General features: G+C 47.2%; 1 protein-coding gene across 1 annotated transcript; it reads right to left on the bottom strand.

Annotated features, from left to right (window-relative positions):
- Positions 1 to 2238: 2238 nt before the first annotated feature.
- Positions 2239 to 25419, bottom strand: LOC126518600 (uncharacterized). Its single transcript, XM_072284195.1, has 6 exons — positions 25402 to 25419; positions 24529 to 24682; positions 22471 to 22481; positions 21240 to 21987; positions 4249 to 4291; positions 2239 to 2353 (listed from the first exon to the last, which is right to left on the bottom strand). The coding sequence occupies exons 1-6, from the start codon at positions 25417 to 25419 to the stop codon at positions 2239 to 2241; spliced, it is 1089 nt and encodes a 362-aa protein (XP_072140296.1).
- Between the last annotated feature and the right edge of the window lie 891 nt (positions 25420 to 26310).

Here is a 26310-nt window from a genome sequence, read left to right as displayed (position 1 = left end):
CTCTGTATCTGCACGAGACCTGTCAAGCCTCGTTGCCGACTAGGAAAGCTGCCGATCAGAGAGCGCGCCACAGCCTGTCGAAACCCAACCGAGGCCATAACAGGAATATTAGAGTTTTGTATTTGCAGTAAATGTAGGCATTGTTGACACCGATGTTCAGAAGATCAAAAAATACCTTAAGGTAGTACTTGATCTTGGAGCGCCGGTCCACTTCGCTGGTAACTTTCTTTTGGTCCATGAGGCCAACCCCGCACATGAATTCGTCGTAGTTTTAAAGAATGAAGGGACAACGGACATCTATTTTTTCTTTCTTGCCAGGGCATCGCAGCTGTACAAGAACGTTTTCGACAGGCGATATGAAGTTGGATAACAACATAACTGCCCGGTTATCCATCCATTTGACGCAGGCAATGCCATAGACACTATAATGCAATATCTCCCCTTTTCATTTCTTTCTCACTCAGAAAATTGCTGGGCATGTCTTTCCGGTTCGCACGCACGGTTCCACTGGCCTTGATGCGGCGATCGGAAAACTTCACTTATAAGGCTGGGGAATTGAAAAAAATGTCGAAGAAAACCTCACAGCCAAGGCCTTTCATTTCATCTGTGAGCCCGAGCACGATTGACTCTCCAAGCCCCATGGCAGTGCCTTCGTTTTTGTTCCTAATGTACATGTCGCACTGAAACAAATATCCTGTCTCTGAGTCGCAACGGCACCACATCCTGAATTCCCAGCGAATCGGTTTGTTTTTGCGAATCGTTTCATGATGTTGTGGCCTTTGAATTTGATCATATACTCGTCGACAGACTGCTGCTTTGTCGGAGAAAGCGCAGCTTGAAAACGCTTCATTGCAAGGGTCGATAAGAGGCCGCACTTCATAGGCCCTGTAAGGGTTCGGCTCCTCTCTACTAGGCTGAGACTCGTTGTCTTTAAAATGCAGAGCTCTGCGAAGCTGCTCAAAGCGGTGTAGAGGCATCACACTGGCAACGAACGGCACACCAAGGTCAGGCAACGTTGACCAATAGTTTCCGAGAGCTGGAAACACGTGGTTACTCTTTACTAAGTTGACTCCCAGAAAGGCTTTCATTTCTTCGTTTGTTGTTGTCAAAACAATTCCATTTTGCTGTGAGTAACAAATGCTCTCTCTCACGAGTACGTCGGAGACCAGTGCATCGAAGTTCATCACTGCTGAAAGAATCTGAAGTGGTGTCACAACGCTTTCTTCTTCGTCCGGCACACATCGCACTATCCCGTACTCCATTCCTGCGTCATTTGTGAATCTCTTGGCTCTGTAGGAGTTTTTCCACGCGATTTCCTTTATGACTTTTGTCGCCGTCACGTCAGTAGAGGTGATGGGCGCTGTAGTTGTCGGGAATGACGCTGTACGCCTGATGCGTTTACTTGGGGTATTTTAAGGCCCCGGTTTGTCTGCGGGCTCAATGTCAATCTCTGCCCCAACGCTATCCTCGTCTTCGTCCAAGAATTCAAAATCTTCACCGTCAAGTTGTAATGCGGTTATATCATCGCTCTCATCAGCGAACAAGATTTGGTAGATGTCTTCCTCTGACACTAGAAATTTGCGCCGTTTAGCAGCCATCTTCCAGCGATCCAAAAGCTGCGATTAAGAAAGGTAAGAAGGCTAACCCACGGAAACCCACAGAAAAAGACAAAAATACCATCCAATTTTTTTCGCAGCATTTGCTAAGACAATATGGTACCAGCGGCGTTCACGCCAGCACATTCAAAGCAGAACCGATGTTGCGTCACGGTACATAGGGACACATATGTCCCAAGTAAGTTTTTCTCAAAGTACGTTGCACGCTTATTTAACCATTGCTTCTGTTACTTTGCTAATTATAAAGTTAACGAAAGTATTTCTCTTAGATTTTGATCGACAGCACATGGCAAATTAAAGAAATTGCACTTACTTTTCCAGGTGAAAAACGCTGCACTCCCGCTTCAGAATCACCTCTTTTGGCGGGATTTCGGTGTCAGTGTTGCCGACAGAAATGTAATTTTCCGCTATAGCCAACCAAAGAGAGACGCATGCGGAAGTTATACGCTCATCCACGCCGCAATCACTTAAATACACCGGTTTTAGTTCCGGGGACATATCTGTCCTGTGTACTTCAAAGGGTTAAATATCTGGATAGAATCCTTGTGCAGTGCAAATTTCGATAGCTGTTTTCTTCGTTTGTTTGCTTCCCTCCCCCACCCTCCCCTCCCTCTTTCTTTCCTTATCCTCTTCCCTGCAGCGTTTCGCCAGCCGACGGGTGCCTGGACGTCCTCCTCGCCCGCTGCACCATCCTACGTACGGAGTCGCGGATGAGGACGACATCGAGGCACTCTAGCCTGCAGGTTTGCGCAATACACAGAACACATAGAGCAACAAGATTTTTTTATTATAGAAAGGACCACCAGACAAGAAGGGTATCGATACGGCTTTGTTGGTACATCTTCTATGTGAAGCTTGGGAAGTACTAAAATTATTTACAAATCCACATGATCTGGTGGGTACTGCGAGCTGGGTGAACGTACAGAGACAGATAATCGGCACGAACAGCGGTTTTTGATGAGGCACTTGCAAACCATCTTTGCAATTTAGTGAACACTATCAAAGGAATCTCTTCACTAATGAATTAAAATGCCCAAATATTTCACAATTTACTTAGTATAAACGCTTGAATAAATAAATTAAAATGCCCATATACAGATTCACTAGAGAAAAACTACATACATACGGATTGTAGGAATAAGTTGACATTTTGAACACACGAATAATATTGAACCGAACAGTTTGAAATCAAGTACTAATATGAGCAAGAAAACCCCCATAAAATAAATGTGGGCAAAAAGAAGCCATATACAAGCAATAACATTACATTTCACTAATAAGCAACGAACGCATCAATAAATTTCGCGAAATGAAAATGACTAAAGCACTGCATGTCTCGTGCAAAGGACATCACAGCTTGACTTCCCTTTGGAGGGGAAAGAAAAGTGAAACTCTGTACAACTTTTGAAGAGTAACTACAAAGAAATAACTCGGAAGGGAATCGAACAGAGCTACAGACAGGTGAAGATGACAGGAAGACCCAATGTCTTCCACAGCACTGTTAAATTCCATTATAAACATGCAACGACTAGCCCAGTTCAGCACACTGCTGAAACAATAGCCGCAATAATCAAAGCTAAGCTTATTTAAAACTAAAATCTGAAGGCATTGCATGTTCTGCGACAAAAAGGCTAGGCATGATGAGTCATACTTCCATAATCACACAGTCTAAAAAAGCAAGAGGAGGTTGATATTTTTCATTGTTTCTAGGTGCATCCTCATAAAAAAAAACATAACGCTCATGCCTTCACTAATCCCTAGAGGTGTCCAATCTCGCAAATGGTCAACACCATTGACTGCACTCAAGACGCGACAGCTTTCTGATAATGCAAAAAACGAGAGGTGAGGTGTGCAGACAGGACACAAGAGTAGAGAAGTTCGTGTTGTCCACTTCTCTACTCTTGTGTCCTGTCTGCACGCCTCGCTTCTTTTTTGCATTATTAATCCTTACCAACTAGCTCAGCTCTCTGTCGTTCTAAGCTTTCTTAGCTTAGTGGTGGTCATCAGTCTCATTTTGTTTATGTGGAAGCACGTTTCACTGAAAAGAGCACACAATGTTAGTTTTGTCAGGGACTTCAGACGCGGGACGCAGAAGCTGAAACTCTCCCCACTTGGGTTCTTTTGCACTGTAGTCTTCTGTGAATGCAAATGCCCACTTGAACGTCAAAGAGAAAAAATTTTGGTAAGCAGCAGTTTATTGACCAATCCGAGTGAAACGAAATACATTGGCATTACGTCGCACCTATTCAAGGCACCCGTTCAACTACTTAAACCGTGTTAACCACATTGAAGTGTTGTGCAGCGCAAGGGCCCAGGGCAAGGTGAACGAGATGACTAACGCTGTCATCTTGGCTTTTTGTTCTGTTAATGGGTTAGCATTAGTAATGCCAAAGTGGAAAAAAGTGTTGCCACACACACACACACACATACACACACACAACAGTTTTTTTCCACTTTGGCACTACTAATGCTAACGCATCAAGAAAATAAAAAGCCAAGATGACAAAGTGTTAGTCATCTCGTTTGCCTTACCCAGGGCCCTTGCCCTGTCACGAATCAGCACCAATGCACCCAATTTTTTACTGTTCTAAAATATGAACATGTTATGCCAAAGCTCATTTGGATCAACTGCCTCATGTCGAGCAGCTGAACTCGGTAGCTTGAGTAGCTGCCAACTGGAAAACCAAAATTCACGGAAAGCAGCAAAACAACTCATTCGTGTTTCACCAGCTTTTGTTTCGCACAAAGACACACACAAGCAAAAGAAAAAAACCAAAAGAAAAACCGTGCACAAAAGAAACACAAAAGAAAAACCGTGCACACAAGGCAGAACCTGTTTGAGAAGCAGGCTGTCTGCGAAGGGAGCAAATCAAAGCGAAATGACACGAGAAACCTTTCACTGCCGCATAAGAACTTTCCTTCATTGATCTCACCGAGAACGGTACTAAATGAGGCATGGTGGGAGGCGCTTCTAACTACAACGATATGTAGACCTTCGTTTCCTGCAGAGTGACGTAGATCAGAGGCGAAACCAGGTAATTATAATCATATCCACGTGCTTCGTGATTGGAAGCACCTCATGGCCTTAAGTCACATCCGCATGGACGCTTCTGTGCAGGATTTTCTCTTAAGTTAAATGTATAGCAATGGACGCTGCGCCTTCTGCGAGCGATCCTGGACAAGAACTTCAACAGAAGAATGCAGAGGCTATGCGATGAAGATTGCAGCAGGTCTCATCATTCAGAGCATAATGGGAACGCGCAAAAGCGGCAAAACAGGGCAAAACTAATGCTCACGCATTATACTGCTGTATGAATCCAATTTTTCGCGCTCAATTTCATTTATGGAGGGCCTCCGTTGGCTCCATAAGCCCGGCCATGTACACAGGGAAAAACCTGGGGCTTCTAACTCTTCCCCAGGCGCAAATACTAGGGCTATAAGCGTGCGGGGCGCACACGTCGAAGACAACGGCGAACACACAGCGCGATACAAGCGAGGCAGCTAGCTACAGGCCATGGGGGCGAGCTCCACCACTGGAAAAGCTGGCGCCACCGTCCGCGTGACGTGGCATGAGGGATGACGTGGACACAGCAGCCGCGTCGGCTGCTTCGGAAGCACCGAAGCGAACAAAAAACAAAGGATTGAAGTCCCACCTGCTTTCCCACCTGATTAAAGTCCCACCACCGGTTCTGATTAACTGGCGAGTCTTTCCCGCCTTCGGTGTGTGCTTGGGAACATTTGAAAGCACTATAATAGGTAGGGACTGCCTTTGGAGGTGTGCAACAACGTCGGTACTGATCGGTGCCGCAGTGCCGGACGTACGCAACGGAGCCCGGTGTCAGCCTTATTCACACGTAGCCGCAGGGCAAGACGCTGCTTGAAGCTTGGCTCGCGAAACTTAGAACCGGCAGACGGCCATCGGCAAGAACTCGGGTATGCACAAGCACAGACACGAGGACGATTTCTGCTACAGCGCCGGGACTGCGATGTTCGGTGAGTAGCAGAAAACGCGCACTGAGATGCTTGCCCGCGCCCTCTGCCCGGCTGTCATGAAGGTTTGGTCAATGAACTTGTTGATGCTAGATACTGGCAAGTTCACTGGAATGGAAAGGGAGCGGTAAAAAGCACAATAAAAGTAGGCATGACATATGCTCATGTCTGTGGTATGAATTAATGTACTGGATTACGGAAAAGCAGCAGCGGGAAATCGCACGCTGAGAAGACCGATAAACACACAGCGCAACGTAACTGGAGAAATAATGTTGAAACGTGCAAGACTTTAGAAGACAAAGATTAAATCGTCGCGACGCCACATCATACTCGCCGTAGGCGTCGAGGTCTCTATATATAACGAATAGTTTTTGAACAGCTCTGATAATGTCCGCGCAACAATTGTTGCTTCAATACGGTCAAATGCTCATATTCTGCGTTATACTAAAGCTCACAGAACGGTGCGAAAACGTGCACGCAGGGAAATTCAAGCGAAACATTGTGCGCGGATATGCATGCAGACGCGCAGTAGGTCACTGCGAACCATTCAGGCTTCATTCTGTTATGCCCGCTATCAGAACATAATTCACATAGTTTTCTCTCAGCGTTTGCCTACCTTTCACGCAAGAAGCCGGTTCGGGAGACTGCATCACGGCGACCGCGCGCAGTGGCGTTCACTGCACGTATTCGGTAAAGAGATAGCGTCTGTAAACGATTCTGTGCTTTCATTTGTCCAAGATTATTATTTCGACAGTAACAAATTTCATTCGTTTTCAGACTACTTACAGAAATGTCCATGAGGGCTGCCGCGGGGTGTTCTTATTGAGTGCCGTAAGCGAAACCTGTGAGGAGCGTGCCGCGCGATCCCTCATACTACGCAAGGGAGGCGCTTGCGACAGATGACGACTCCGTAAGTTAGGGGCGCCACTGAAAGCCGCGTAGCGGTGGCAGTTAGAACTGCAGCTGGGCATCGCGCCGGAGACGCCTGCTTCCACTGCAGGCATGACTGAAGTGTGTGCGTGCGATTTGCCGCCTGTGCGCGTCCCAGATACTTACTTCTGCCGTGTCAGTGGGCGCAATGTAATCGCACTATACAATAGTGGACATAGGTCCGACTTCACGGCTGTCTGGGACGACATTGTCTGCTTATGCTCCAAGCGTTTGCCGCGGATGAGCATCAACAAGCTTGCCTACGAAGTGGAGCTCATCACCAACATGCCCCTTTCATTACAACGCGCCGGCCGCTAATGGCTTCATTTGTTGGCCCGTGAACCACACGTTCTTTATGCCCACACTTGCTTCGTTTACATGCCGTGTATTTTATAGTAGGTTGAGAGAGCGTTGTCACCCCTGCGTGGTTCGTACAGGCGAAGCCACGTGAGAAGCCAGCGACGGCAAAGCTTGCAAACCAGCACGATTAGCTTGAGCAAAATAGCGCATATAGGACTCCGGCAATAAATAAAGGTTGATAGTTCTTATGCTTTCGTTTTACCACTGTCTGCACGGCATGGATTTCACAAGTTCCATTGTTAAGCAAGCAGAGCGTTTCAATGATTTCACGAGAGCACGCAAGTGCGATATCGGAAGACGCCATAGCTGAAAATCTGCAAGCCGGGTCAGTCAAGAGCGTATTGCTTTTATATTTTATGTTATTTTCTAGTGTCACCACCATTTTTGCTAGTATCACCCTCGCACCCAAATACAGAATTAACCTGCATCCTGTATCGCCTCTTGTAGCGCCCCGAGTATGAATAGCCAATGCAGCGCTTTTTAATTAGTCAGAAGAGTACGTTGACACAATGGCAACAGTTGGAAAGCTAATACAAAGCATGCCATTAAATAATTCTTGTAAACCACGCGCGACATTGAAATAACTTTGAAAGCAGAGTCAAACACAGTGAAGCAACATGAACATATATTCACACATTTCATTCAAAGGCCGAAAAAGACAACAAGCACTCGCTAGCTCCACTAGCAAGAAAGCAAAAAAAGAAAAAAAAACACGCAGGTTTCAGAATAGATCACAATGCATGGCACAGCTGGGATAATGTGAATCTGCATTAGTTGCAGACTTCAGGGCTTCGAAGTTCAGGCGTTTCCCATTACCGCGAAGTGACATTAGGACACATTGAAAACGAGTTTGAATGCACTGTCAAAAGCCTTTAATGCTCACAGACGCCAGGTTGTACAGTCAATATGCAGATAGTTGAGGTGAGCGTACGCTGAACGTTCTACGCCGCAGGTCGCATTTCAATGCCATCGATAGGTAGAGCAACATCCGATTCTGTGCAACGCATGGGAGATTGCGTGACGCTTTTCTGAAGGCGCCGTCACCTGCTTTTTAATACGGAGCCCTTCGTTCAAAGCGTCTGTGAAGAAGTATTCACAAAGTACCGAGCGCAAGAGCAGACGACATTGCGGCCGGCCTCAACCAGAGGAAAAGAAAGACGACGGAGGCTCGTGCAGCGCATGAAAAGGGGCTCGCGCAACGGAGATTGTTGGAACGCCGGCACGACTAGGGCCGCCGGGCCTACGGAACCCACATCTACCCGTGAGGTTCACCTGACCGAGCGTCCGTCTTCGGGACAGGGAACGCCTCGGGTCGTTGCACGGCACGAGACCCCGGAACGGCCTGCTGCAGCCTCGAACCCGCATCTACGCGCGAGGTTCGGGAGAGCGAGCGTCCGTCGTCGAGACGAGGAGCGCCTCGGGTCGTTGCCTTGCACGAGGCCTCAGGTCGGCCTGCCGGCATCTTGGAACCCGCTTCTACGCGCGAGGTTCGAGTGACCGGGCAACCGAGTGGCCTGTTCTCGTCTACGGAGCTGTGGGCCGTCCACCTTTTCCTGCCCCGTGCTGCTGCGTTTGCTCTACCACGCCGGTCATCACTCTACCAGCGAGTGTCCCACCTCAAGGACTCTACGCCTCACCACATTCCGGACATCAACCGCAACCTCGTGAGACTATTCTTTCCTGTTTACGAACAACCGTGTATGTGTGGGGCTAGTTTAAGATATTCTTCGTGTTTACGTGCCGTCCAATATAATTGTCGTGTGTTTGCTCATCATGCACTGTCTCCTCCATCTTCCTCGCGTCACACGCTTTGCAACGTGACGGTCCTAACCTCATCACTTATCTGGCGTCCGCGACAGGACGGCTCTTACGCTATAGAGAAGAGCAGCACATTGCATATGCGTGTCTGACGGGTGAGGATGGAGACAGACAAGCTTACGGCAATTGGAAACGAACTGGGGTTGACTGGCCAGGCACTGAAACAATGGGTAGACGAAGAACGCGCACGCGAAAGAGAAGCGCGTGAAGCATGTCTGGCTGAACGCAATGCAGCAAAAGAAGCTGATGCCGAAGCGCTAGCTAGATTAAAGGCAGAAAGGGAAGTGCTCGAGCTCAAGTTAAAGTTGAGGGAGTTAGATGCGACAGCGGGTAGCATGACTACTGGGCAGCTTACAGAGAGTGTGCACGCAAGTGCTACCGAGAGCTACCAAAGTCCTCACAAATTAATCCCAGCATTTAACGAAGAACGTGATGAGTTGGATGCATACATTCAACGATTTGAGCGCGTCGCAACGAGCCAGGGCTGGCCACAAGACAAATGGGCCCTATCGCTAAGCCTCTGTTTGACAGGCGTAGCTCTAAGTGTTGTCGGCAGAATGGCACCGGATCATGCCATGGACTATGCGACACTAAAACAGACGCTTTTGCAACGCTTCAGGTTCACGGAGGAAGGATACCGAAGGAACTTTCGGTCGGCGAAACCCGATAATTCCGAAACTGGTAGACAGTTTGCCGGTCGTCTATTGGGATATTTTGATCACTGGCAAGAAATGGCTAATACGGACCGGACATATGATGCCCTGCGGGACAGGATTGTCTCAGAAGAGTTCCTGTTGACTTGCCATGAGAAACTGGCAGTCTTATTGAGAGAAAGGAACTGTCAGGGGCTTGACAAGCTAGCGGAAGCTACTGATCACTACCTGGAGGCGCGAGGGTTAGTCAACCTTGGCAAAGGTAAAAACGAGAGAGAACCTAGCAAGCCACCAGCTCAAGCTCGAACTCCTGAGCGACAAGAAGAGAAGGAAAGACCACGCTGCTTTCTTTGTGGTAAACGCGGTCACAGAGCTGCTGATTGCTGGACCAATACGAAGGGTCCAAATACAAATACATCTTTCTGTGGAAAGTGCCGCCGCACTGGGCAGAAGACAGGTGAGTGCCCCAAAAAACCGAACAGTACCGAGAAGGCTTCGTGCTCGATGCAGAAAGTAGACGTGTCCAAGGCAGTAACCGAAGATACACACACCATGCGTCGAGTTCCCGGAAGTTCGGAACGCGGGAGAACGCAGACGCATGAACGAGACGAAAGGTCTATGCCTACTGCCGAAGGTGTGCTTGAAGGACATCCCGCTACTGTCTTGCGAGATACAGGATGCGACTCTATTATTGTCAAAAGGTCCCTCGTATCAGACAGTAAGCTGACAGGAAAAATTTCCTCGGTCTGTCTTCTGGACAGAGGATTGTTGAAGTTACCTGAAGCAACCGTGGAGATCGCGTCACCTGTCTTCACAGGCAAGACTAGGGTTTTATGCATGGACAATCCTTTATATGATATTGTCCTGGGAAGTGTGAAAGGTGTAAGGAACACCTCCAATCCTGACAATGAGTTGAAAAGACATCTTTATACACCGAGCGCTGCGGATGAATCATTTAGAGCAGAAGGTGGAAACTGTTCTACCAATGAATCCATCTCTGCTGACATTTTACCATCGGCTGCTAGAGAAACCAGGGACAAGTCGGAAGTGGCAGCAACAACCAGAGAGACAAGATCATGTTCGCATTCATTACCAGTGGCAGCTATAAACCCCCTAGACATCAGCCCAATCGACTTGAAAAGCAGGCAAAGGGAGGACAGCAGTCTACGTAAATGCTTTGAAGCAGTGGACAAAGAGATGAAGACTAGGTTCGCCGACGTCCAATTCTTTGTAAAGGAGGGAATTCTTTACCGAAAATACACACTGCGGTCAAAGAAACAAATGGAACAGCTTGTCGTGCCCAGAAGCCTTCGTCATTTTGTGATGAAAATGGCTCACGAAGGGATCCGTGCCGGACATCAAGGAATAAAGCGAACCACAGACCGTGTGAGCGAAGAGTTCTACTGGCCTGGATTCCAATCAGACATCACGCGATTTGTTAAATCGTGTGATACGTGCCAGAGGACTTTTCCCAAACATTTAATAGGTCGAGTACCATTGGGAAATACTCCCGTCATTGATACCCCGTTTAAGAGAGTTGCCATTGACATTGTGGGACCATTAACTCCCATGTCAGAGAAAGGGAATAAGTACGTTCTGACAATGGTCGATATGGCAACGCGGTATCCTGACGCTGTGGCACTGCCTAGCATTGAAACAGAAAAAATAGCTGAGGCACTTCTAGAGATGTTCTCTCGTGTGGGAGTCCCACAGGAGATAATCAGTGACAGAGGCACATTATTCTCGTCACGCCTGATGAAGGTGCTAAGCCGTCTTCTATCTTTTACGCAGTTGCCAACAACTCCATATCATCCGATGGCAAATGGCCTTGTGGAGAGGTTCAACGGCACCCTTAAACAAATGATAAGACGAATGTGTCAAGAGGCCCGAAAAAATGGGACCGGTACTTGGCACCCTTGCTTTTTGCTTATCGCGAAGTCCCTCAGTCAAGTCTGGGTTTGTCACCCTTTGACTTGTTGTATGGCCGTTATGTCAGAGGACCCATGTCGATATTGAAAGAATTATGGACAGGTGATAATATTGATGATGACGCAAAAACTTCATACGGGTATGTAGTTGAGCTACGGAAGCGTCTTGAAGACACTTGTCGTTTGGCCAAGGAGGAGCTTCAAAAAGCAAAACTTTTACAGAAGAAACACTACGACCGGAAGGCCAGACCACGTGATTTAGCTGTTGGAGACAAGGTTTTCCTACTGCTGCCTTCGGACAACAACAAATTGATTCTTACGTGGAAAGGGCCATTCACTGTACTTGAAGGAGAAATGACGTCGATTACGTTATTGACCTCGGGACCAGGACGACACTGTTCCATATAAATCTACTGAAAAAGTATGAGGAACGGCCACCTATATCACCGCCATTACCGGAAGCGTCAGCGGCTTGTCAGACTGATGATACCGAAAATGACGATCTACCATGTGTACCATTTCAAGGAAAAGAATCGGTGGCCGAGGTGAGTCTATCGGAATCGCTCTCTCCTGACCAGCGCGCTCAAGTCACGGGTCTACTGAGCATATACGAGAATGTATTCACCGAGGTTCCCGGCAAGACACATCTCGTCCAGTGTAAGCTGAAACTTACCACGAATACACCCGTAAACACGCGGCCCTATCCAATACCATTTGCTACCCAAGAAGCGGTACAAAAAGAAATTGGAGAAATGCTACGACAAGGCATCATAGAACCATCTGAGTCCGCCTTCCAATCACCTATAGTTATCGTGAAGAAAAGAGACGGGACGATGCGTCTATGCATTGATTTCAGGCAACTCAACAAGATACTGGTCAATGACAACGAGCCTATACCTCGGGTGGATATTATCTTTGGGAGACTGGGGAACGCACAGTATTTTTCAAAGTTTGACTTTTCTAAGGGTTACTGGCAGGTGCCCATGGATGAAGAGTCGAAACCAATGACAGCTTTTGCTACGGCATCAGGCCTATATCAGTTCCGCTTCATGCCGTTTGGCATTAAAACCGCACCAGCTGTTTTCAACCGCCTCATGAGAAAAGTAGTAGCAGACATACCACATATTTACTACTACTTCGATGACGTGCTCATTGCCACTGAAACGTGGGACGAACACGTGGGTACAATTGAGTCATTTCTACAACGAGTGAGAGAATCTGGGTTGACAATTCGTCCAACAAAAAGTGAAATTGGTCAAAGATCAGTGAAATTCCTCGGCCACCTTGTTGGAAACGGTGTCATGCAACCGCAGGTCGAAACACTAGACAAAATACAGGCTGCGAAGCGTCCACAGACGAAAAAAGAAGTACGCTCGTTTCTCGGACTTACGAGGTATTACCGAGACTTCGTCCACAATTATTCCGAAGTAACTTACCCGCTCACGGAACTGACCAAGAAAAGAGGCCCTAATAAAGTAGTTTGGGGAGAACGTGAACAGAAAGCCTTTGATGAACTCAAGATCCTCCTGTCTACACCACCTATGTTGAGAGCACCAGATTTTTCCAAGCCTTTCGTACTCCGCACCGACGCATCATCAAGTATAGGTGCCATACTTATGCAGCGCCATGAAGGAATTCTGCACCCGGTGTCATATGCAAGCCACCGACTACTACTACCACGAGAAATTGCATATTCAACAGTTGAGCGAGAAGCCCTAGCTCTTACGTGGGCCGTCCAAAAGTTACACATCTACTTGTTTGGACGCACGTTAATATTACAGAGCGACCATAAGCCCTTTGTTTACATAAAGTCGGCCAAGCACATCAACAGCCGTGTTTTACGTTGGAGCCTCATACTTATGGAGTATGACTTCTTGGTTGAGTATATTAAAGGCAGCGAGAATGTAGGCGCAGACTATATGAGCCGGTTGCCAAGCACATAAAGAGTGTGTCTGCGGAAACATGGTGTTTCAAAAGTAGGAACTTCAAACCAGTGTAACTTTAATGTCCAACATTTGTTGGCATGTTAGTTCTTTGGATTTTTTTTTCACCCTCAATCGTGATGTTGTGTCTTGTTAATGTTGTCAGCATGGCGAGTGTGCGGTGCTCGGAACTCTAGTGTTATAGTAATTTTTATGGGTACTCTTACATACCGAATGTGCGGTGCTCGACACTGTAGTGCTGTGGTAATTTTCGTGTGTACTCATACGTACCGAGTGTGCGGTGCTCGGATATGCGGTGCAGTGGTTATACTCTTGTGGTGCGTGTGTGCTACTGTGGACCAGCAGCTATCGAGTACCCTTAAGTTCTTTGAACGAAAGAACTTTCTTAAGTAGGGGGTGATTGTGAAGAAGTATTCACAAAGTACCGAGCGCAAGAGCAGACGACATTGCGGCCGGCCTCAACCAGAGGAAAAGAAAGACGACGGAGGCTCGTGCAGCGCATGAAAAGGGGCTCGCGCAACGGAGATTGTTGGAACGCCGGCACGACTAGGGCCGCCGGGCCTACGGAACCCACATCTACCGGTGAGGTTCACCTGACCGAGCGTCCGTCTTCGGGACAGGGAACGCCTCGGGTCGTTGCACGGCACGAGACCCCGGAACGGCCTGCTGCAGCCTCGAACCCGCATCTACGCGCGAGGTTCGGGAGAGCGAGCGTCCGTCGTCGAGACGAGCAGCGCCTCGGGTCGTTGCCTTGCACGAGGCCTCAGGTCGGCCTGCCGGCATCTTGGAACCCGCTTCTACGCGCGAGGTTCGGGTGACCAGGCAACCGAGTGGCCTGTTCTCGTCTACGGAGCTGTGGGCCGTCCACCTTTTCCTGCCCCGTGCTGCTGCGTTTGCTCTTCCACGCCGGTCATCACTCTACCAGCGAGTGTCCCACCTCAAGGACTCTACGCCTCACCACATTCCGGACTTGAACCGCAACCTCGTGAGACTATTCTTTCCTGTTTACGAACAACCGTGTATGTGTGGGGCTGGTTTAAGATATTCTTCGTGTTTACGTGCCGTCCAATATAATTGTCGTGTGTTTGCTCATCATGCACTGTCTCCTCCATCTTCCTCGCGTCACACGCTTTGCAACGTGACGGTCCTAACCTCATCACAGCGTCTAAGCACAATGGGCGCTTCTGAGCTTCGCCATTCGTCATGTTCTATGCCAGGGCCAGCAGTACAGTGCGCAGAAACAAGCACTTTCCGTCATGCTGAACCAGTTCGACGACCAGCCTCTGTTGTAAGAAAGGATTTTACATTATATACGCGACTTAACATCGCATCAGAAGGCCGTGGAAGCGATAATGCGCTTCTTGAGATCGACCGGCCTGTGTGAACAGCTGAGATTATAACGTCCTTTTTTTACCTGCTTTCTTTTTCCCTTTTTCCCCTTTTTTTCTCTCTCCTCTCGCGTTTTGTCGTTTGTACAAACCCTATATGCCCCCCCCCCCCCCCCCAGTGCAGGTTAGAAAACCAGACACTGGCCGCTGCTTAACATCCCTGCCTTTCGTTTCTCTTTCTCTCCACAGCCTCGCTCCGCATTCTCTGACATAGCTTTTCGCATTTCTTTCTTTCTTTTTTAAAGCGGGGCATCCCATCTCATCAATAAGAACAACGTAATGTTTATTGTATCTTCTGGATTGTAGACAAGGCGACAAAGTTTAAACGACCCGCCGTGGTTACTTAGTGGCTACGGTGTTGGGCTGCTAAGCACGAGGTCGCGGGATCAAATCGCGTGCATGGCTGCCGCATTTCTCGGGGCGGAAATGTGAAAACAGCCGTGTACTTAGATTTAGGTGCACCTTAAACACCCCAGATGGTCCAAATTATTGGAGTCTCCCACACGGTGCGCCTCATAATCAGATCGCGGTTTTGGTACGTGAAACCTCATTATCTAATAACCTAAACAAAGTTTAAACGTGGAAGCGTTCACTAAAGGCTCAACGACATCAAGCAAAAGATATAAACATAGCAATCACTCTAAAAGTGCAGTAAACAAAGCATGATTGCTAATCTCCGTCGAACAGCCGCGATCCACAGCCGCCGTCACTCTTGCTCGTGAAGCAGCACCGGCCACTAAGTAGGTGCCTGGCGATTTTTTGTACGTTTTAAAGCACCTAACTACGCAAAGTTGTTTCAAGCCATCGCTGAAGGCTGACAGAAGCGCTAAATCACGATCAAGAACGCAAACATGACAGCACGCGCATAGGCGCAGACGGGAACAGCGCTCGTCCGAGTCCGCCTAGGCTTCGCAGCCTTGGCGACAGGCGGCGTTATCATGGTTTTGCACAAGGCGTACAACCAGTGGGGGAAACTCCCCGGTTTCGGTGACAGAAGTAATTGGCGCCATCTCTGTATTGGGCGAATCCGAAAATGCGTTTCCCTTGCATGGCCTCGTAGATCGTCGCGCGCACGCGCGCCGATACAGGTGGCCGAGCCCTCCCCCCCATCTCTCGAATCGCCCTCCCTCGTTACTCCCTCGCAACTCCCTCACCTTCGACTGTCTCGGGGCGCACGCCTTGCGGCTCCGCCGGCCCGGCGCCAACTCAGCCCGCTGCATGACATTTCATGTTTCGTTATCTGATGTTATCGCCAAGCGTGCGCTGCTGTGCGTTGACCGGCGTACGTGGGTAGTTTCGTCAGTTTCGTGGTCCTCGGCAGCTGTGTGCTTGTGCTCCGCGATGTTTCACCCGTTTCACGACTCGTACCGCTCGTGAATCGTGCAGTGGCGCACGAATACCTCAAAAACAAGCCCTGTAAGGTTGTTCCGGGTGCCTAAAGACAACAGGAGAGCGCTCAGACCCAACGACATCAGAAGACGCATGTACACGAACACAGCCCTGTCCATGTGTGTGCTGCATGAGGCTCCTGACGTCGTTGCGCCTTGATTGTGCTACGCTTGCCTCTTCCCGGTAGAGAAAGCTGACAAATAGATGTTGCTTCCCATTGTCACCTGTTCTATGAATTGTGTTTTTCTGTGCCAAGTCTCATTCTGCAACTTCAGTAACTTGCCCAGCTTTCCATACCGCCCTCAGTGTTTTTTCTGTGTGTCACGTTGTAAAAATGTACTAACAGCTGAAAAATTATTGTTCGTGTTTGTGTACTATCTAAGTAACCGCCGATGGGAAAGCCGCGAGAACAACCTTCATCTGTAGGCATGATACGCTTTCTTTTTCTTCTGGAAAGCATCAGCATTTCAAGTGTCCTACATGCAGATTTTTGCAGTTCGTGTTTATTATAGAAAGGAGTGCCCAGTAGGTACGACTTATTGCCTTAAGCGACGCAATTTTATTGCTAATCATAGCATTCAGGTCGAAAGAAAAGTCGTGCTGTTGGCTTATTTTACCTGGTCTTTCATTGAGGAATATGCCTTACTGCGAATGTTTTCTATGTGCTGCTGCAAAAGCCGGCTACCTTCTATTCCCCCTTGCCACCGTTACTCAAGTTGTGGCCAAGTGCAAAATAGTGTGATAATGTGTATTTCAGTTTTTAGTACAATGCTATTTTTGTTCTGCCATGTCTTTTTCAATTTGTTCAGCAGTGATGAACATGTCACGCATTTCATATACTTCCGTGCAGATTTATAAGTAAGCTCTTTTTTTTTTTTTGTATGACTCTCAATCAAACAATGTTAGCATTTTATTCTATATTTAAGGTATTTTGCATGTCATTGTTTTTGCCATTACCAGTGAGTTTTCCGTTTTTATAGTTGTCATGACTATGTCATACATGTCGTCCAGTTTTGTGCAATATCTTAGTGCATATATCAGAAGCTCGCCTACATTTCGGTCTTGAGGGCGTTATATAAAAAACTTGTTTTTTTATGTGTGTGTACATGAAATGGCCTTCGCGTTTTCTAGCGCTTCTTTTTGTTATTTCACCGTCTGTGAACTTTTGTGTTTAGTACTCTTGCATATGTCATGCACCTTTCACTTTTGCTCATTTTTGAGCGTGTATCACACAACGTTATAAGCAAAAACTGCTTTCGCAAACGAAGTCAATAAAGCGAGACCAGAGATCTGTTGTGTTGGAAGTGGAATTTTTTTTATGTCCCGGCACATGCTGGTATAATGTAAGTATGGGCAAGATTGCGTGCGTGCGTACCAACGTATAGCCCACGGCACACCACGCGGCAGCTCGCAAGCAATGCCAATGGACGACCGCACGCCAAGTTTCATCCTAAAACCCCTCAATTTTTCAAGTGTAGCGCCATTCTTATATCTTTCCGCCACCCCGCTCACCATGGCGCTTCCTCCTCCACGCCTCCTGTCTCCCCAGCCTCCTGCGTTCCCCCATTGGCCAATCTGTGTCACGTGGAAGCAGGCGCCGTGCTTTTGTATATTTTTTTTCCAGAGCGGAGCAGGCGCCGCGCTTTTGTATATTTTTTCTTTCCAGCGCGCTCCGACCTCCATTGTTGGGCCTGCACGACGAAAGTGCGGCAGGCGGACTGACGGAATGCGTTAGCGTAATAGAATGTGTTAGGGCCGAGAACTTAATTGCGATGCCGTGCTAGTGCGCCTTCGGTTGCCGCAACAGACACAGCGAGGGCAAAAAGCTTTTTGCTTCGCCATCCGGCGGGCGCAACGCAAAAAGTGTGGATTCACAGGATCGGGCGGGTTGACTTCGAGGAAGTGGCAAAGAACGCACGGCTTCGTGAAGTGCCGCGGCTCCACACAGCCTCTTCTTTTGAGCCTATTTGACACCTTCCGCTTCGAAAAAGTGTATGTGTTCATGCTCTGCGTGGTTTTTAGCGCGTTGAAGTTGACTTTTGTTTAGAATGTGCTCTCATTGTTTCATGTCGTGTCGACTTGCAGTGAAAGTGCATGCATCTGCAGCTGACCTGTGACATAGAAGCGACTATATACTGGGTGTGTTTTGAGCTCCACCAAAAGTTAGCACATTCTCGATGCTTTTGCAAGGCTCACTATGACTTATGGATGCAGTCTATTAGCTTCGAATGTGCGCCCGCATGTATTGATTTGTTTTGTGCTGATTAACGTTTTTAACGTCCCGAAACGACTAAAGTTCTGATGGAGGTTGTAGTGCATGGCTCCGGATAACTTTATCTAGGTCACCAGGGGATGTTTAACGTGCACTTTGATTGTAGAGTCGAACGTCGGCCGGTAAATTCCTCGTTGGCGTTTCATAATTCTCGCGCGGGCGCACTAGCGCTGCTTTAGAAGTTGGCGCATCAGGGCGATTGTATTTCTTCAATATATCTTATTTACTAGTTGTATCAACGTGTCATTATTTCGTACTATTGACGGCGCCTCCAGGGCACTAAAGCTGCAACGAGCACCAAAGCTAGAACCAGGGCTGGATGGGGCTCGCCGAAGCCTGTGCATGCCAAGGGAGTATAAGACAGGCTGTCCGCTATAGCGGACACCCAATTTTGTATGTGAACACTCCTTGCGCCGCCTGCTTCAGTGTAATGTCACCTGCTCTTCAGAGGCCTCCGTTAGCCGTTACATGTGCCCTCCTGGAGCAGTACTTATAAAAAAAAACGATCTATCGTCACGATTACCAAAGCACCCCGCAATGAAAAAAGCGGCCCTGTTGCCAGGCATCGCTGACCGCAGACAGTCGGAATCTCTCACGCGCCGGCCGAACAAAAGTATCCTGCAGGTACGTAAATGAACCTACGAAACCACGTACACATACATTCACGCTGTCAAAACCTGACACTTTGATAATGACGCGCGTGTTTCAGCACACCGCGTGCTAGCGTCGTGTTTCAGCAACACGAACTCTCAACGTGCGCGCACTTTACGCCTTAAATACGCCGTGAATAATAGTAATTTTCTCTATATTTTCCACAATTCCAACATGACATTTTTAAGGCCAGTTACCGACTGACGAAGAAAGATCTCGATTGAAAAAACTGCTCCGCAGGGCTCGAACAAGCTTTTCCGCTGATTTCCTCCCGTAGCGTGTTAGCCGTCGTCTGCTACGGCAGACTCAGCACCGGCGGCGCCACCGTCGAGGCCGCGCCGAGCGGAGGATGAGAGAAGTGAATGGCGCTACTTTGGGAGATTGAGGTGTTTTATTTCGTCCTAGAGTTACTAGAGACTTTTAGACTGTCCGCTATTCCGGTAAACGGGAGCGGTTTGGGCGGATTGCCGGATTTGCGGGGGCGTAGCTAGATCGCTGCAGCCGCCTGGTAGCGTAGATTTCAACCAGACAAACACAGAGCTAAAACTGCAGTAACCCACTATATCCTGCTTCGCTAGTAGTGCAAATTTTTGGCAGCGTCGTAATTGTGAACACGATTACGCCACTGTCCAATATTTACGCCAGCAGCTAAGCAGAATATAGTAATTAGCTCTGCGTTTGTGTGGTTGAGCTTCGCACCACCAGCTGGCGCCACCAATCTGGCCGCTCACGTTTACGCCCCCGCTAAACCGGCAAACCGCCCGCACTTGCCGGAATACCGGACACGCTAAAAGTCCCTACTGTATATGCTACCAAAGGTAGCAGAGTTGCGCGTAGGTCCGCCATCTTGCCTGGCAAGCAACCAAATCTATGCGGCGAAGCCGCACTCTTTTTGCAGGCGACATGCCTACGGTATCGTCGATCGACCGTGGACGCTTTTGCATCGCTTGTGGACTGCTTTTCCGCCTAATCGTAAACAAAGTGCATCGGAACAGCTGACTGAATAAGATCGTCAAGAAAAGGCGCCGAGATCGGTCCCCACCGAAGCTTATGCCAAGCGTATCCGCCGAGTCCGTCTGCACGCTCTCGGCGCATTTAGGCTCAGGAATCAAGAAGGCTAACAAGGATAAATCACCATATTTCAGCTTTCGCATCAGTGTCCTTAAATAAACACAAGTAGCATGAGCGCACAAACACCACAAGTAGCGATGAGCGCCGATGTGACGCGTCATGAACAAAGGTATATATGTGCTGTCGCCGGAGGATCACAGTCCTAGCCTGCGCTTCTCTGACGAAGATATATGAATAGACAGACGTGTCGATTGAAAGGCATCACTGAACTAAGAAAACATTGCATATCCTTCGCGTGAAGAACAATAAACGGCTATCCAAATCGGTAGTAACAGCCCATACAGCGTCCCGGGTCGGTGGTTCATTTGGGACTTTTTCGAAGTTAAAATGCTAATCGCAAGTGAAAATCGGTGTTGTGGCACTTCCGAGCAAGCTACTGAATATGGACAGCAAAATTTTTTTTGTGGTACAGGCGTGAGCTTTAGTTGCTGGACGATAGCGCACCTACCATGACTGAGCGAGACTTCTCTCTGTGAAACTAAAGCTGCTTCTTGGTCCTTGACGTAGAAAGGAAACGCATCAAGGCAGATGACGATTATTTTTGTGTGGCAGAAGGGGCAAGCCAAAGGGTGTAAACTGTTCTTAGAGTGTAGTGATTACTTAAGCGCATGGAATCCATTACACTATATTCAAGGCTTTGTCCTATTTTCTTAAAATTTAGTGGCATGTGTACTGGTACCAAAATACCACATGCTGTTATTGTGGTGTTACATATTGTGCGAATACAGAAAGCTAAAAATAAATTTCTTGACATATTTTTACTAAAACTTTAAACAGCCCAATATAGCATGTAAGAGGTACAAAACAAGCGACACACATTATAATACATATATAAGCTTCAGTTTCCTTGTGCACTAAGGCTGCAGCTGCTTCGTGCAATTCTAGTAAACACATGCATATGTATAGTATTAAAGCTGTAACCATTCACGTCAAGAGTTCTGAAAAAATGGCAGGTCAGCTTATCATTATAAGGTACAGTACTTGCAGTCTCAGACGATAAAGGACCCTGAAGCAAAGAAAACATGCCCCTAGCTTTCTGCGCCATCTTTGTTAGGCCCCACCTTAAGCCGCAATGCTTTGCACTTTTACTAACACCCCTTCATTCCACCCAGCAAAGCACTAGAGCTCTAATTAACAGCACAACAACAATGATAAATAAGAGCCCCATACCTTTCGTGAATGCCAGTGTGTTCAATCGGACGCCTTGTAGTTGCATCTCATCTGTGAGGGCGAAACCCCTGTCTGCCATGACAACATCACCATGTACCAGGTAGTCGCTGATGCCACTGCTGTTGGTAATGAATTTGTCCGAGGCACGCCCTCCATAAGCTTTGGACACAAACATTATAAACCCATTTGGGGCAATTGCTACAAGAAACTTCACGGTGTTGTGTGCTTTGTAGCTGCTGAATGTTTGTGCCCTGGCCATTAGCTTTTTGGGGCGCTGCAAAAACACCTCTGGGCAATCAAGAATGCATGTGGTGTCGTCATGCTTATTTTCAATGAAGGAATCTGGCATGCTGTTTTGAATGTGGGATTTTGGCAGCCAGATTACAACCTTCTTCATGATTTTGCAGAGCAGGCTGAGTATGTATGACACGTGGTTGCTAACACTTGACACAGAGATTTGAAAAATCCGTGCAAGGTGTCCATACAATAGCCCAAGGCGAAGCCTCATGAGGCACAGTAATAACTGGTCAGCACGTGTTAGAACACTTGGCTTCTTTGCCAGGACTGAAACTGCTCTTACGAGTCTCTCAAACACGGTCTGGGATTGACCAGTGTAGAATAAGATGTCGTCACTTGATAGCGATTTAGCAAATGATCTCCCTTTGAACCCAATGGGGAGGTGCTGGACATATGTGTAGTCTTCATATGAATTGTCCTCCCACTGTATCCATCGGTCGCACATTTGCACCTGTGGGCAAAAGTACATAAGCATTCAGAACCCTGCAGGCTTATTATGTTGAGTACATGGTTAGTATGAACCACATAAGTAAGTACTGGCAAATGGATATCAATCTAAAAAAGTCCGTTCTATTATCTATAACCAGAAAAAAAAGCACATCAGCCTTCCAGTACACCCTGAACAACATTCCTCTTGCATCTGTTCATGATCTTAAGTACCTTGGCGTGACACTAACATCTGACTTCAGGTGGGATTCTCACGTTAACAATATCACATCAACTGCAATAAGACTGCTATTCTTCATTAACAGACGCCTTAAACTAGCACCATCTGAAACAGAGTTACTCGCATATAAAACACTTATAAGATCGGTTCTAGAGTACGCCAACACCGTTTGGTTCCCGTTTACTACCAAGATGATTCAAAAACTTGAAGGGGTACAGCGAAAAGAGCTGAGATACATATATAATAAACATTCCATCACAGACTCACCAACAGCATTGCTGAAATGGGCAGAACTTCTAACCATGGATAACAGAGCCAAGCTGGCTAGACTAAAAATCATGTATCAGTTAATACACAATCAACTCAAACTGCCTATTATGAAATACATATCAACGTCCTCAAATAGATTAACTCGTCATAAACTCACACACACATTAAGCGAATTTTCATTCCGCACTGATATATTCAAATACTCATTTTTTCCAAGGGCGACACGCGAATGGAATAATCTTAACACTGACAGCTCATCCTTAGATACGTTTGGTACCCTGATTACGGATCAACTATACGTATTGCAGCAATAATTATTTTCATTATTTACGTAGTTCCTTGTTGCCTTGTTATTTTAACGGTGTTTGTGCTTGAATATAATTACGGCAATGATGCAATATATTTCTTGTTGGCATTATTGTAACCTTGATTGTTGCGTGACTGTTACTACCTCAATACTGACCCTGTAACTGGTTTCTGCAACTATAATTATTGTTGTCATATCCTCTTCGTTCTTGTTATTCCCTTGTATAATCATGCAATCAAATCGTTATATGCCCAAATTCTTTATTGTATAAGATTTAGTATGTAACACCTTATACCATGTCCCTATGTATCACGTACAGCCCTTCCTATTACAATCCGTGATGGGATTCACAGTATCAATAAATAAATGAAATAAGTAAGCATCAACTCCAAAATATAAAGATATTTGTCACCATAGAATAGGTTTTGCTACGATGCAGATTTTACTCGCAGTGGATATCACACTATTATGCATCTGCAGATTATAGACACTTCACATTTGTACGCAAGCATGTTTGTTTTGCACCTGGCGTAAAAGGCAAGGTGCAAAAGCTTGTTCCTGGCACAGAAAAATCTGCATGTGCTGTTTGCTTATGCCTAGAAGTACAGCTTGGCCCGTGTTTAGAAGAAGCAATACATTTTTATGCCAGCATCGAATTTACCGCCGTAGCAAGTTTGGCAGAGTGTGCCTGCAGCTTATGAAACAGGCCTCTCTAGCTCCGTACTTTGTGCCTATACAGTACTTAGGCGCTGCTTGAGCCTACCAGAGCTGGAGCACTCTCAAAACTGCTGGCCGTGCACTTGTGTGTTCCCTTAGAACAATGGACACAGCTACAAGGTTAACTATTCTTAAAGGAAACACAGAGTGCAAGCTTAAGCTCGGTGGACAGTCATGTGCTGGAACCACAATCACAACTCGCACAAAGACTGAGAAATGCAGATAGCACATCCTGTGCACTCCCTCCCAGTGGGCACATTGCTGTTAGCATCACCGAACCAAACAACACTCTGAAATATGGATTGTGTGAAGCAACAGCTTCAGAGTCTGTGTAAATTGTTTTGTTTCGCAACCACTTACACACACAAATCAACAGCAATGACTACTTTAAAACATCCATGGTATGCAAAAAAAGACAAGCACCTAACTGATCAGCCTATTGTGGCCCTTGCTCACATTTTGAAAGAATATATGCCTGCACTTCCAATTCAGTTTTGCCATTCCTACAATGTAAACATACATCTTGCCACAAGTAATCATAATCGTGCATTTTCAGAATGCTTTCTGACCACAGTTGCTTACATGCCTGACCTCCTGACGCTGTTATGTGTAGTGTACTGACTGTTGTACGAAGGCAGATATGTTAATTTTGCTGAAGGCTATAAAGATTGCATATGCCAGGTGATTGCGGTCGGCACTGGTCTTTGGGACCAGCATCGACTGGAATGACCTGCCTACATTGCAGCCCCTGCATTCTTCAAATGTGCAATTGTAGAAATTTTGTAATAAAGTGCACCTGCTTCGTTACTTTTCTGTGAATTCCTAGAACTAATCCTGTATTTTTTACTCTTGGAATGTATTCTCGCCCCTCCCCTCTGCAATGTACAATTATGTATCTTGAGGGTATCACAAATAAATAAATACTGTTTATCTGCTTTTCTTTACTTTTCTACTGTTTTACAAACTCCCACTACTCCCTGTAGCTCTTCGCAGCCTTGAGGGTACTTGAATAAATAATTACATAGACATACCAGTGCTGCAGCATTTCGACTGTTCACCACCTGTGTCCTGCAAGTCTTGCTGCTCACTGCCAGTGTCCTGCTCCCCAGAATTACTGCCTGTGTCTTGCTGCTCCCTGCTGGCGTCCTGCTCCCCAGAAGGAGCAGCGTGAACTGCCTCATGATTCTGTAGTAAAACAAAAAGAGTGCTTTTAATTGCAGTGCTCCCACTTGAACGTGGTGCTGCAGTTGCAAATATAGCACATTTAGTGCTAAATACGCACACGTGTGCCCACCTTTATGGGATAAAGCTGTACGATGGCCTTGGCAACAGCGATTGCAGCATTTTCATCTTGTTCCTGAAACAAGCATATTTAGACGTGACATACACACTTTGTGTGTGTGTGTGTGCGTGCAATAAAAGTAAGACATGCAAACATCCAAAGGACAGGGAAGGTCCCTGATAATGCTAAATAATATATCGAAGCGCTGAACAGCAGTGGTGAGGGCAGTGATTTGTGAGTGAAACCTCGTCGCCAGCGAAGCCTGCTGTGTCGTACGCACCTAAGTGCAGTGTACGCCCGCAGTACCTGCGCGATAACTACAAATGCGCAATGATCTTATCAGCCATCGGCACGGTTGGGTGAGCGGCAGCTTTTTAGTCACCGCCTCCGTGCCGCAGCTAGCTCTCTGGAGATAGGAAATACAGTTGTAAACGCGCGAACACACTGCAACGTAGCGAAGAGATCCTTCTCTTAAAACACTAACCCATACGTTGGTTTATTCGCAGAAGCTCTGCGCTAGTCACTAGCACGAAAGTAGCTTTCCCTCTTAAGAGCAATGTGTTCTCTTGAACTTCGAGGATGCATACCTTCATAGAAGCGGCAGCACTGAGCAGACGCAGACCTTCGCTGGAGGCGTCATCCTGTAAGCGCGCGATAAGAAAATGTTACCTCGCGCAATTACGGTGTTTCGGGCATTGCACAGCTCTCGTGGACCAGAAAAAAAAAGAGTCGAACCTTTTCCCCGGAAGCGTCTTCCAGAAAATCGGTATCCCCCGTGTCGAGATGGAGGCTGCATGCCAGCGAGGTCGGTGGTAGGTTCTCGGCAGTCCTCTGAAAAAGCGCCACCAATTACTGACGTTTCGGTCGATAAGAAGTCTCATTATACCTTTTTCTTTGGCTGTTCACTGTCGTACTTCACTAGACGTCGTCGTCCTTTAAGCACCTGTAACGAATAATTCTGTATCAGGAGACGTTTCGGCACCCATGTCAACAGGCTTTACCTTTCTCTCGTATCCCGAGGCGAAGCATAGGCACGGGGTTTGGATCGCTGCGCTTACCGTCAACAAAATGCATAGAACACACGCGTGACGATGACGAAGGGACAAAATCTTTGCTATTCACTGTTGCGATTCACTGTCTCTTTAAATCCGCATCAGCTGGAAACCTATGTAACAAATAAATGCTGCAGCCGCACTCCTCCTGCACCACGTTGTGCTTGTCGCACAGCTGTTTTCTTGCAGCATTCCTCTTCTTTTGATTGTTGCTACAACCGGAAACAGCGCAGTGATGCCCTGTTGAAAAACTGTTCTTAAACGACATTCCAAAATTCACTAATAAGCCCAATACAGCGGCCGTATCGCACACGCTATACAGCACCTAACCAAGTAATTCGCCCGTGCAACAGCCTAGAGGCCTACTACTCTCGTTGCCAGGAGACAAGTGCCGGCTCCCGAGTCGCTGGTTTGAGGTTATCGTTGGAAATGTCTATAGAGCCCAGCGGCCGAGTTGACTGTAGCGCACCAAGCGGATG

This window comes from Dermacentor andersoni, chromosome 1 (genome assembly GCF_023375885.2).
Source record: "Dermacentor andersoni chromosome 1, qqDerAnde1_hic_scaffold, whole genome shotgun sequence".
Classification (NCBI taxonomy): Eukaryota; Metazoa; Arthropoda; class Arachnida; order Ixodida; family Ixodidae; genus Dermacentor; species Dermacentor andersoni.
Note: the sequence above shows the minus strand (reverse complement) of the source record. Positions and strands in the feature narration are given on the sequence as shown.